The sequence below is a fragment of the Anomaloglossus baeobatrachus genome, chromosome 6, assembly GCF_048569485.1.
Source record: "Anomaloglossus baeobatrachus isolate aAnoBae1 chromosome 6, aAnoBae1.hap1, whole genome shotgun sequence".
NCBI classification, from domain to species: domain Eukaryota; kingdom Metazoa; phylum Chordata; class Amphibia; order Anura; family Aromobatidae; genus Anomaloglossus; species Anomaloglossus baeobatrachus.
Window position 1 is genome coordinate 580,139,781 of NC_134358.1, and position 13,405 is coordinate 580,153,185.

General features: G+C 52.4%; 1 protein-coding gene across 1 annotated transcript in view; it reads right to left on the reverse strand.

Moving 5' to 3' along the window:
* The window catches only part of LOC142243731 (acid-sensing ion channel 1C-like), a 182,153-nt gene extending 171,750 nt beyond the window's left edge, over window positions 1–10,403 (reverse strand). The window contains exon 1 of the mRNA XM_075315933.1: window positions 9,722–10,403. Coding sequence (XP_075172048.1) covers window positions 9,722–10,234 — 513 coding nt within the window. The 5' untranslated portion in view covers window positions 10,235–10,403. The remainder of the gene's footprint in view (window positions 1–9,721) is intronic.
* Window positions 10,404–13,405: the final 3,002 nt, after the last annotated feature.

A 13,405-nucleotide genomic window follows, 5' to 3' on the forward strand; every position in this document is an offset into this window, starting at 1 on the left:
CTGTCTTGGGACCATCCCCCCTGATTAACCCCTGCTGACCTGCCATCCCCGTATCCATCCCTTCTCTCTAAGTGACCCATGACACCTGGTGGCAGCCGGCCGTATTACACAGGGGAGATATACATTAATACAAAACAATTACACAAATACATTGTAGTTCCATAAATCACCAGAAAAGAACTGGGGGCGGTAGAGCACCAATCACCTTATTACAAGCGTATCACCGCCACAGCAGCTTCTTCAGGGGTAACTGGTTCAGTCATGATGAGTATATATAGATACATCAGATTCTAATATAATTCACTCGTGCAGGCCCCCATAACCTTGCTCCGGACCATCAGAGACCCCCCGCATGTGCAGTGAAGCAGGAAATAGATTCTACCACCCAAAGGCACGCCACATTGCCATGGATCCATCCCATGCAGGCGCACATGACCGAGTGCATCGTGGATGTCGCTGTTATTGTGGGGGCGCCGTGGATGTCGCTGTTGTTGTGAGGGCTCCTTGGGTGTCGCTGTTGTGGGGACGCCGTGGATGTCGCTGTTGTTGTGAGGGCGCTGTGGGTGTCGCTGTTGTGGGGACGCCGTGGATGTCGCTGTTGTTGTGAGGGCGCTGTGGGTGTCGCTGTTGTGGGGACGCCGTGGATGTCGCTGTTGTTGTGAGGGCGCTGTGGGTGTCGCTGTTGTGGGGACGCCGTGGATGTCGCTGTTGTTGTGAGGGCGCCGTGGATGTCGCTGTTGTTGTGAGGGCGCTGTGGATGTCGCTGTTGTTGTGAGGGCGCTGTGGGTGCCGCTGTTGTGGGGGCGCCGTGGATGTTGCTGTTGTTGTGAGGGCGCTGTGGGTGCCGCTGTTGTGGGGGCGCCGTGGATGTCGCTGTTGTTGTGAGGGCGCTGTGGGTGCCGCTGTTGTGGGGGCGCCATGGATGTCGCTGTTGTTGTGAGGGCGCTGTGGGTGCCGCTGTTGTGGGGGCGCCGTGGATGTCGCTGTTGTTGTGAGGGCGCTGTGGGTGCCGCTGTTGTGGGGGCGCCATGGATGTCGCTGTTGTTGTGAGGGCGCTGTGGGTGCCGCTGTTGTGGGGGCGCCATGGATGTCGCTGTTGTTGTGAGGGCGCTGTGGGTGCCGCTGTTGTGGGGGCGCCGTGGATGTCGCTGTTGTTGTGAGGGCGCTGTGGGTGCCGCTGTTGTGGGGGCGCCGTGGATGTCGCTGTTGTTGTGAGGGCGCTGTGGGTGCCGCTGTTGTGGGGGCGCCGTGGATGTCGCTGTTGTTGTGAGGGCGCTGTGGGTGTCGCTGTTGTGGGGACGCCGTGGATGTCGCTGTTCTACACCATGCTGCTGGAATCTTCCATTCAGCGTCTGATATAATTGCATATTTGCTTGTTATTTCCATGTTTCTTTCTCTATTTGAATGATGATTTCCATTTGTCCCGGGATGTGAGACGAGCAGGAAAGACAGAGAGCGATGCTCTGCAGAGAGGCCAGTGGTGTAATAATCTGCAGTCTATATCACTGTATCTGTCAGGAGGTGGAGGAGCGATGCTCTGTACAGAGATCAGGGGTCTAATAATCTGCAGGATATATCACTCTGTATCTGTCAGGCGGTGGAGGAGCGATGCTCTGCATAGGTCACTGGTGTATTAGTCTGCAGGATATATCACTATGTATCTGTCATGAGGTGGAGGAGCGATGCTCTGCAGAGAGGTCAGTGGTGTAAAAATCTGCAGGATATATCACTCTGTATCTGTCAGGAGGTGGAGGAGTGATGCTCTGCATAGGTCACTGGTGTATTAGTCTGCAGGATATATCACTCTGTATCTGTCAGGAGGTGGAGGAGTGATGCTCTGCATAGGTCACTGGTGTATTAGTCTGCAGGATATATCACTATGTATCTGTCAGGAGGTGGAGGAGCGATGCTCTGCAGAGAGGTCACTGGTGTATTAGTCTGCAGGATATATCACTCTGTATCTGTCAGGAGGTGGAGGAGTGATGCTCTGCATAGGTCACTGGTGTATTAGTCTGCAGGATATATCACTCTGTATCTGTCAGGAGGTGGAGGAGTGATGCTCTGCATAGGTCACTGGTGTATTAGTCTGCAGGATATATCACTATGTATCTGTCAGGAGGTGGAGGAGTGATGCTCTGCAGAGAGGTCACTGGTGTATTAGTCTGCAGGATATATCACTCTGTATCTGTCAGGAGGTGGAGGAGTGATGCTCTGCATAGGTCACTGGTGTATTAGTCTGCAGGATATATCACTATGTATCTGTCAGGAGGTGGAGGAGTGATGCTCTGCATAGGTCACTGGTGTATTAGTCTGCAGGATATATCACTATGTATCTGTCAGGAGGTGGAGCAATGCTCTGCAGAGAGGTCAGTGGTGTAATAATCATATCACTATATATCAGGAGGTGGAGGAGCGATGCTCTGCAGAGAGGTCAGTGGTGTAATAATCATATCACTATATATCAGGAGGTGGAGGAGCGATGCTCTGCAGAGAGGTCAGGGGTGTAATAATCATATCACTATATATCAGGAGGTGGAGGAGCGATGCTCTGCAGAGAGGTCAGGGGTGTAATAATCTGTAGGCTATATCACTCTGTATCTGTCAGGAGATGGAGGACCGATGTTCTGCCCACAGGGAAGGAGTGAGTGCGTTCAGTGGGATGAGCCCTGGTCTGTGCAGCGTCTCTGAAGACAACCAGGCAAGTGGACAAGAGAAGCCACTGACCCTCGTGTCTCCATAGTAGTCATGCACTGATGATGATTCTGGGGTTTTATTAATGTACTGATGGTGGTTCTCGTGATATATTCCTGTATCAATGGTGGTTCTGCTGATGTATTCCTGTACTAATGGTGGTTCTGCTGATATATTCCTGTACTGATGGTGGTTCTGCTGATGTATTCCTGTACTAATGGTGGTTCTCGTGATGTATTCCTGTATCGATGGTGGTTCTGCTGATGTATTCCTGTACTAATGGTGGTTCTCGTGATGTATTCCTGTATCAATGGTGGTTCTGCTGTGCTGATGTATTCCTGTACTAATGGTGCTTCTGCTGATATATTCCTGTACTAATGGTGCTTCTGCTGATGTATTCCTGTACTGATGGTGATTCTGCTGATGTATTCCTGTACTCATGGTGATTCTGCTGATGTATTCCTGTACTGATGGTGATTCTGCTTATATATTCCTGTAGTAATGGTGCTTCTGCTGATGTATTCCTGTACTGATGGTGATTCTGCTGATGTATTCCTGTACTGATGATGGTTCTGCTGATGTATTCCTGTAATGATGGTGATTCTGCTGATATATTCCTGTACTAATAGTGGTTCTGCTGATGCATTCCTGTACTAATGGTGGTTCTGCTGATGTATTCCTGTACTAATGGTGGTTCTGCTGATCTATTCCTGTAATGATGGTGATTCTGCTGATGTATTCCTGTAATGATGGTGATTCTGCTGATGTATTCCTGTACTGATGATGGTTCTGCTGATGTATTCCTGTAATGATGGTGATTCTGCTGATATATTCCTGTACTAATGGTGGTTCTGCTGATGCATTCCTGTACTAATGGTGGTTCTGCTGATGTCTTCCTGTACTAATGGTGGTTCTGCTGATGTATTCTTGTACTAATGGTGGTTCTGCTGATGTATTCTTGTACTAATGGTGGTTCTGCTGATGTATTCCTGTACTAATGGTGGTTCTGCTGATATATTCCTGTACTAATGGTGGTTCTGCTGATGCATTCCTGTACTAATGGTGATTTTGCTGATGTATTCCTGTACTGATGGTGATTCTGCTGATATATTCCTGTACTAATGGTAGTTCTGCTCATGTATTCCTGTACTGATGGTGGTTCTGCTGATATATTCCTGTACTAATGGTGGTTCTGCTGATGCATTCCTGTACTAATGGTGGTTCTGCTGATGTATTCCTGTACTAATGGTGGTTCTGCTGATGTATTACTGTATAGAGGTGATTCTGCTGATGTATTCTTGTACTGATGGTGGTTCTGTTGATGTATAAATGTACTGAAGGTGGTTCTGCTGATGTATTCCTGTACTGATGGTGATTCTGCTGATGTATTCCTGTACTGATGGTGATTCTGGGCAGCAAGGAGCAGGTGAGGAGGGAGGCGACCATAAATGAGGGCAGCAAGGAGCAGGTGAGGAGGGAGGCGACCATAAACGAGAGCAGCGAGGAGCAGGTGAGGATGGAGGCGTCAATACACGAGGGCAGCTAGGAACAGGTGAGGAGGGAGGCGGTCGTACATGAGAACAGCAAGGAGCAGGTGAGGAGGGAGGCGGTCGTACACGAGAGCAGCAAGGAGCAGGTGAGGAGGGAGGCGGTCGTACACGAGAGCAGCAAGGAGCAGGTGAGGCGGGAGGTGGCAATACACGAGGGTAGCGAGGAGCAGGTGAGGAGGGAGGAGACCATAAACAAGGGCAGCAAGGAGCAGGTGAGGAGGGAGGAGACCATAAATGAGGGCAGCAAGGAGCAGGTGAGGAGGGAGGTGGCCATAAACGAGGGCAGCAAAGAGCAGGTGAGGAGAGAGGTGGCCATACACGAGGGCAGCAAGGAGCAGGTGAGGAGGGAGGCGGCCATAAATGAGGGCAGCAAGGAGCAGGTGAGGAGGGAGGTGGCCATACACGAGGGCAGCAAGGAGCAGGTGAGGAGGGAGGCGACCATAAACGAGGGCAGCAAGGAGCAGGTGAGGAGGGAGGCGACCATAAATGAGGGCAGCAAGGAGCAGATGAGGAGGGAGGCGTCAATACACGAGGGCAGCAAGGAGCAGGTGAGGAGGGAGGCGGCCATAAATGAGAGTGTGAAGCCCCGCTAGTATGTGTCGGTGCGTTACCTGCAGGGACTCCACGTGGATGGAACAGTCTGGTCACAGGTAGGAAATCTTCTATTTGGGATTGTCGTGACGCCACTCTCAGTATTGCGGTCAGCGGGGACCGCCACTGCAGATTAAGGGATGCCTGGGGCTGATGGTGGGTGCAGTCAGTATATTAGCCCCCTGAGAGTGAGGCAAGCCCCAGGCCCCGGTGTATGTGTGTGGGACCACAGGTCGCAGAATGACTCAAACACAGTCCAAGAAGTCTTTCAACGTGTTTACTCACTGTTTGGAGGTCACGGTGAGATGCCCGGGCGACACTGTGATAACCAGGTTGAACCAGGAATTCCAGGAGGCCGTTCTGAGGGTAGCTGTCCACTCGCCTTCCTTGCACTCTTTCTGTTTTAGGAGGATCCTTTGCTTGAAGCGTGGTAGGACCCCTCCAGGGAAGCTGTTACCACCCTGCTCCCCTCTCTCTGGCTCGTCTGCCGGCAGCGTGGCCTTGGTGGGATGGCTTCTGGCCCTGTCCCCTTATGGGCCCGATGATTGCTGCTTGGCCCGAGCTCTGCGTAGTAGTGGTGAGGGCATGAAGTATCCCCACCTGTGAGTTGAGCAGCTCCGAATGATTTGCTGCCTGTACTGGGGATCTAGTTCCCCTTGTGTGCTCGGATACCGGGATCTCCGTACTCAGCCACCCTTCTCTCTGGATGATTTTCAGGCCGACCCACGGTACTCCTTTCTCCCCCGCTTTCAGCTACTGCACTCCTCAGGACCTGTCTGACACGAGAGCTCCTCTGCTCCCTTCCACACACTTCAACTTCTTCCTCTAGACTCCCCTCTTCCTCTCTCTCTCTGCCCTGCTTCCTAGCAACCAGCCCCTGAACACACCCCCAGCTGGGAATTGAAAGTTAACCCCTTCTGGCTACCCAAGGGTCCCCTCTGGTAATGTGGGAGGCCTGGTCACTATATGTTTGTGTGTGCACCTCATCCTGGCCTTTGGAGATTACCTGGAAGCATTGCTCCCGCATGGGTGCAATACTCTGTGGTGCCTGACCAGGTCAGGGGCGCCACAAGAGCAGCAAGGAGCAGGTGAGGCGGGAGGTGGCAATACACGAGGGTAGCAAGGAGCAGGTGAGGAGGGAGGAGACCATAAACAAGGGCAGCAAGGCAAGGAGCAGGTGAGGAGGGAGGAGACCATAAATGAGGGCAGCAAGGAGGAGGTGAGGAGGGAGGTGGCCATACACGAGGGCAGCAAGGAGCAGGTGAGGAGGGAGGCGACCATAAATGAGGGCAGCAAGGAGCAGATGAGGAGGGAGGCGTCAATACACGAGGGCAGCAAGGAGCAGGTGAGGAGGGAGGCGGTCGTACACGAGAGCAGCAAAGAGCAGGTGAGGCGGGAGCTGGCAATACACGAGGGTAGCGAGGAGCAGGTGAGGCGGGAGGTGGCAATACACGAGGTTAGCAAGGAGCAGGTGAGGCGGCCATACACGAGAGCAGCAAGGAGCAGGTGAAGAGGGAGGCGGCAATACACGAGGGCAGGAAGGAGCAGGTGAGGAGGGAGGTGGCCATAAACGAGGGCAGCAAGGAGCAGGTGAGGAGCTAAGTGGCCATAAACGAGGGCAGCAAGGAGTAGGTGAGGCGGGAGGTGGCCATAAACGAGGACAGCAAGGAGCAGGTGAGGAGAGAGGCGACCATAAACGAGGGCAGCAAAGAGCAGGTGAAGAGGGAGGCAGTCGTACATGAGAACAGCAAGGAGCAGGTAAGGAGGGAGGCGGTCGTACACGAGAGCAGCAAGGAGCAGCTGAGGAGGGAGGTGGCAATATGTGACGCCCTGGCCTATCAGGTCGTCACAGTGTATTGTGCAATCTGCCCTTCTGTACAATATCCATCTCCTCCTTGGTTATGGGTCCCTGATCTTTGGTGTTGCCAAGAACAAGCTAATCAAAATCCTAGGAACACTCTGCACCACACCCACCAGACACACCAGTTGACGGCCTGAGTGGAATAGGGTCGCCCACTTGGGGGGTTGGTTAAGGGGAGGTCAGGAGTGTCAGGAGCAGAACAGTGTAGCGTTGGAGGTGAAAGTGAAAGGAGGTCAGGAGCTGGATTCCTTGGAACTACTAGGTGGCAGACGTTGGTCTGGGCCTAGTAGGAGCTGGACCCCGGTCGCAGGGGATCGTGACAAGGGGCACGGACTGTCGAGGAGGACAGCCGGCGGCCTTGTGCCATCACCGGGCAGGGGACATGGCACGACGGGGTACGTAAACCCTAGGTTAGGGAGTAGCTTCAGGCGTCCTGACAATTTATCCGACGAGGACGAAGCCTTCAAGATCCATTCTCCATCCGCACCAAAATCGGGGTACTAGCGCAACAAGGGGGATAGGACTTTCCAGAAAATCCCAAGCGTGAACCCTGAGAGCAAGCTCACGCACTTAGCCATACTGGGGAGCGGGACCCAATTAGTTTCACACTAAAGGGACCAACTAGAAGACAAGGTGCCAAGGAAAAGGTCACAGACTAACAGGCAACACCAACGGGCATGGGATCCAGGCGTGCTCCCTCCTAGTGGCAGCGGTGTCCAGAACTTTGGTTTACCACAGTTGTCGGTGTCAGCGTTATTGGACTGAGTGAGTACACAAGTGACCCGCACCGTCCCAACGGCACAACCCTGTCCTTATCACAGAGTCCCGGGACATTCCCCATACCCGTGGAGGGGTTAAACACCTGGCTGCCCACACCATCGCCACCGGGTACTCCCAATCGCATCGGTGGTACTCCATCTTACCAGGCACAACGGGTGGCGTCACGAACTCTCCACACCATCCCCTGTAAATAGCCTCCCCCCTCTTTATTCCCCCGGGTCCGGAGACCCCTCGAGCCACCGCGGATCCGGATCCGAGCAGCCCGGCTGCTGGCACGGGGGTGGTACAAATACATAAGGCCAGCAGGGAGCAGGTGAGGCAGCCAAACATGAGAACAGCAAGGAGCAAGTGAGGAGGGAGGCAGTCGTACATGAGAGCAGCAAGGAGCAGGTGAGGAGGGAGGCGGTCGTACAAGAGCGCAGAAAGGAGCAGGTGAAAAGGGAGGCGGCCATAAATGAGGGCAGCAAGGAGCAGGTGAGGAGGGAGGCGACCATAAACGAGAGCAGAAAGGAACAGGTGAGGAGGGAGGCACCAATACACAAGGGCAGCAAGGAGCAGGTGAGGAGGGAGGCGGTCGTACATGAGAACAGCAAGGAGCAGGTGAGGAGGGAGGCGGCAATAGGTGATGCCCTGGCCTATCAGGTCGTCACAGGGTATTGTGCAATCTGCCCTTCTGTACAATATCCATCTCCTCCTTGGTTATGGGTCCCTGACCTTTGGTGTTGCCAAGAACAAGCTAATCAAAATCCTAGGAACACTCTGCACCACACCCACCAGACACACCAGTGGACGGCCTGAGTGGAATAGGTTTGCCCACTTGGGGGGTTGATTAAGGGGAGGTCAGGCGTGTCAGAAGCAGAACAGTGTAGCGTTGGAGGTGAAAGTGAGAGGAGGTCAGGAGCTGGGCTCCTTGGAACTACTAGGTGGCAGACATTGGTCTGGGCCTAGTAGGAGTTGGACCCCGATTGCAGGGGATCATGACAAGGGGCACGGACTGTCGAGGAGGACAGCCGGCGGCCTTGTGCCATATCCGGGCAGGGGACAGGGCACGACGGGGTACGTGGACCCCAGATCAGGGAGTAGCTTCAGGCGTCCTGACAATTTACCCGACGAGGACGAAGCCTTCAAGATCCATTCTCCACCCGCTCCAAAATCGGGGTACTAGCGCAACGAGGGGGATAGGACTTTCCACACATACGGTCTAGAAAATCTCAAGCGTGAACCCTGAGAGCAAGCTCGCCCATTTAGCCATACTGGGGAGCAGGACCCGATTAGTTTCACACTAAAGAGACAAACTAGAAGACAAGGTGCCAAGGCAAAGGTCACAGACTAACAGGTAACACCAACGGGCATGGGATCCAGGCGTGCTCCCTCCTAGTGGCAGCGGTGTCCAGAACTTTGGTTTACCACAGTTGTCGGTGTCAGCGTTATTGGACTGAGTGAGTACACAAGTGACCCCCACCGTCCCAATGGCACAACCCTGTCCTTATCACCGAGTCCCGGGGCATTCCCCCTAGCCGTGGAGGGGTTAAACACCTGGCTGCCCACACCATCGCCACCGGGTACTCCCAATCGCAGCAGTAGTACTCCATCTTACCCCACGCACCACGGGTGGCGTCATGAACTCTCCACACCATCCCCTATAAATAGCCCCCCCCTCTTTAGTTGAGTGGCCGCACGACCCCCGGGTCCGGAGACCCCTTAAGCCACCGCGAATCTGGATACGGGCAGCCCGGCTGCTGGCACGGGGGCGGTACAAATACACAAGGGCAGCAAGGAGCAGGTGAGGCGGCCAAACACGAGAGCAGCAAGGAGCAGGTGAGGAGGGAGGCAGTCATACACGAGAGCAGCAAGGAGCAGGTGAGGAGGGAGGCGGTTGTACACGAGAGCAGCAAGGAGCAGTTGAGTAGGGAGGCGACCATACATGAGGGCAGCAAGGAGCAGGTGAGGAGGGAGGCCGTCATAAACAAGGGCAGCAAGGAGCAGGTGAAGAGGGAGATAATCTACAACATAGAGAACCCATGGTTGGCTCCTTTCTGAAGTACAGATGGGCGAGTCTGATCCGAATATACATACACCGTCCATGTACCATAAATGTCTCAGAGGGTAATACCCATTTAACTTTTATTGTGGACCTTTCCACTGTGCAAATCTGACATCATTGCCCTCAGACCAGAAAAGTCAGTGCACCCTGCTGTATAGAAGTGAGGAGCTTCTGACAACAGTGATTAATGGTGGCCGCACTCACCTCAGAGAAGTCCTGGACTGTACAATTTTTGTTCCGGTAGCGACATTCTAGCATCATGTCCTCTAGACGGTGACCTGTTCGGTTGTACAAGTCTTTCAGTGAGAAGAGGCTTTGTGGCTCGTTCACGTTCTTGATCTTCCCCTTCAGCTGTTCTGTGTATTCTGCGAGACCTATGTACTCCAGGTCCTGTTCTGTCATCTGCGACAGGCGGAACTTGTTATAATTGCAAATGGTGATGGCTGGGAAGGTCATGAGTTTGCTCTCCTCCTCATCCAGCTTGGTAACGTGGTGGTACTTGTAGTAGAAGTCGATCCGGTCAACTACTTGGTAGAGAAAGCAGCTGAGAGATGACAGAAAGGCGCACGCCCAAAACACCCGTCTTGGGGTCACCCCACCTGGCATGAAGACGTGGCTGATCCCATGGAGAGTGGAGTTACTGGCAAACACGGTGAGATCGGAAGCCTTCTCATTCTGTTCTTCTTCATCGTCTGGTGGAGGCTTCACAATATCCATAAGCTGTGGAGCACCCACAAAGGGTCTACTACAGGGGTCTGCTGAAGTCAAGGAATCAGGTGCCCCAGTCTCGCTCCTCAGCTGCAGTAGATGTGGAGATGATGAGGACGCCCTGGTGTCTGATGAAAGTTTAGCGTCTGAGGCTTTTGGTCTGCACTCAGTGAGGAGGAGGGAGCGTTGCCATTAGAGGAAGAGACCACAGAGAGCACAGAAGGCAAAAATAATGGATCAGAAAGAAACCAAATACCATCAGTCCTGAGGGATGAAGAGCAAAAGGGAGGGGGCAAGACCAAATGTGAGAGCATGAGAGCAAGGAAAGAGACAGTCTGAAACAAGAAGTCTCTAAAGAAAACCCCAACATGTAAAAAGAGAGGAAAGAGACAGCACCCAAAGGCCTGTATAAGCAGTAAAAGTCCCGGGCACAGCACCCAGAGGACAGGGCACCCACCGAGAGAACAGAGGTGGAATGTATCCATATGCATCTGTCAGGGGCTGAAGGAGGCAACAATATTCTGTGCTGCAGAATGCTGATATATAAAAAGTAGGGAAATTGTGTGTATGTGCGTGAGCTTACCATGGTGAGGTCTGTGGACCCTGGTGACGTGTATGGTCCTCAGAGATGGACTGTGGACCACGGTAAGGACTGTGCACCCCAGTGAAACTGTGGACTACAGTGGGGTCTGTGGATCCTGGGAGGTTAGTGACCTCCTGGTGAGGTCTCTGGACCCTGGTGACGTGTAAGGTCCTCAAAGGTGGACTGTGGACCACGGTGAGGATTGTGCACCCCAGTGAAGACTGTGGACTACAGTGGGGTCTGTGGACCCTGAGAGGTCAGTGAACTACTGGTGAGGTCTGTGGACCCTGGTGACACTGTGTATGGTCCTCAGAGGAGGACTGTGGAACCCCGGTGAGGACTGTTTTATCCCAGTGGCAACAGTGGTCCCCAGAGTTGTCTGTGGGCTTTGCTGGTCATTCACTAATATTTCTGATTTATCATCTTATCATTATTTCCTACAGCAGTAATTGCTTTTCTTTGTCTTTTGTCCTTATAGTTTGGATAATTTTCTGTTCAAGGGATAGGGACAGTTGAGGCAAGTATTGCTATGCATATTCCTTTGTGTGTAGAGGGGACAGAGCAAAACTGCAGATCTCTACAGAGGACAGTGGTGTAAAATCTTCAGATATCTTATATATTTGCATTTGATGATGGTGGTCTCATGAAATGCAGGGTGTTCTCCTAAAGAACCTTAGACAGATTACATAGCAATTGGCAACTGCTCTCTTTTCCGACTCTCAGTAGTCACCAGTGCTCTTTACCAAGTGCTCCTGTATTCACTATAAGAGAGCTCTTGCCATCCTCCTCCTTTTACATTCCTCTGTCCTCTTCCAGACCTCCCATGTCACCGTCCTTCTACTCCAGGCTCTACTGTCGTTGACCTCCTCCTTCAGACTCCCATTATCATCATCCTCCGCCTCTAGAGCCCCAAGTTCACCACCTCCAGACTCCCCAGTCTTCATCCTCCTTGTTTTCTACTAGACTCTCCTGTCTTCCTTGTCCTTCAAACTCCATTGTCATCCTCCTCCTATTCCTTCAAACTGCGGTCATTGGCCTCTTGTTGATGTCCGTCTCCTCAAGACCATTTCATTTTCTTTCAGACTCTCCTCTCATCGTTGTCATCCTCCTCCTCCAGACCTCCATTTCATCCTCAGACAAATTCTAGTGTAGTTGTCATCCTCTTCCATTACATCTCCCCGGCTGTCACCACCACCTAACTAAAACATTTACCCTCTCTCTGTCATCCAGTATCCAGTCACACTCTTTTGTCATAACCCATTACAGTACTTGAAAACCATCCTTGGACCAAAACCGCTACAGACCGGTCTCTAATCTCCTCTGATCTCTAAACCCCTGGAGCGCTCAGTCCACTCTCCTCTAATCTTTAATTTCTCTGCTTCACCATTTACAATCCGTTTTCCACTCATTACACTCTACTGAAACTGCCCTCACTAAAGTCTCTAATGATCTACTAACAGCTAAATCTAATGGTCCCTGCTCCCGGCTGATCCTCCTGGATCTCTGCTGCATCTGACTCTGTGGATCACCAGCTCCTCCTCACTGTGCTCCGCTCTATCTGGCTCATGGGTAGAGATGAGTGAACCTGTTCAATAAAGGTTTGCCAATTTCAAATTCGGCACGAGCCTTAACCTGTTCAGCAGCCAATCACGGCACAGCAAACATCCACAAGGTTCAGACACAAGGGCTGCTGTGATTGGCTGCCTAAGTCACATGTCCGTCTGCATATAAAAAGTGGCCATGCGGCATTTTGTGAATGTTAAATGTTAGGGAAGGTGCTGCAGCCGCGGCTGCTAAACAGTCAGGTTAGCTAGGGGTTTAATCATCAGTAGTTGAGATAGATAGGAGAGCGATAGTGTAGAATAGGGACGTGCAGTGTAGGGAAAGCTGTGTGCCACAAATCAGCATTTTATGATAGAACTAGCGATAGGTACTTGTCAGTGCTGCTAAAGAGTTACCAGTGAACCATCTAAATAGCTATTGCTACTTATTATTGCCTGCTCCAAATTAGCCAGTGAAACACATTTCTAGGTATTGTTAGTTAGTTAGTACTGACTGCTCTAAATCTGCTGGGGAACTAGGTAAAAAGGTCTTGGTAGTTTTCATCTCCTGCTCAAAATTACTGTCATGATTCGCCTCCCTATCCACATGGCTAGGGGGCGGAGCCATCTCTCAGGCCTCACGTCCGGCCCCTGGATGCCTTAAAAGCTGACACTTCCAGTGAACCAGCGCCGGCTATAAGCTTAGCTCTGCTTTGCCTGTGATTGCTGGTCCTGTGAGTGATATCCTGATCTGTCTGTTCCTGTGCCCCCGTGCCCTTGTCTGTGTTCTATCCCCTGGTCGTCCCTCCTGTCCTATGTCCCCCCTCCTATTCCCCACTCGGTTGCTTCCTCGGTACTGACCTTAGCCTGACTTTGACTTCGCTTCTGCTTGCTCCTCCGGTCTTGCTTCTGCCCGTACGGTGTTTGACCCAGCCTGTCTGACTATTCCTCACAAACCCTGCAGTTCTGCCTCTCAGCTGTGCTGATTAGGCAGTTCATGAGAACGCTGTGCATTTCCTTCCTGGTTCTCATTGCTCTGTGTAGTGTCGTCTGCTG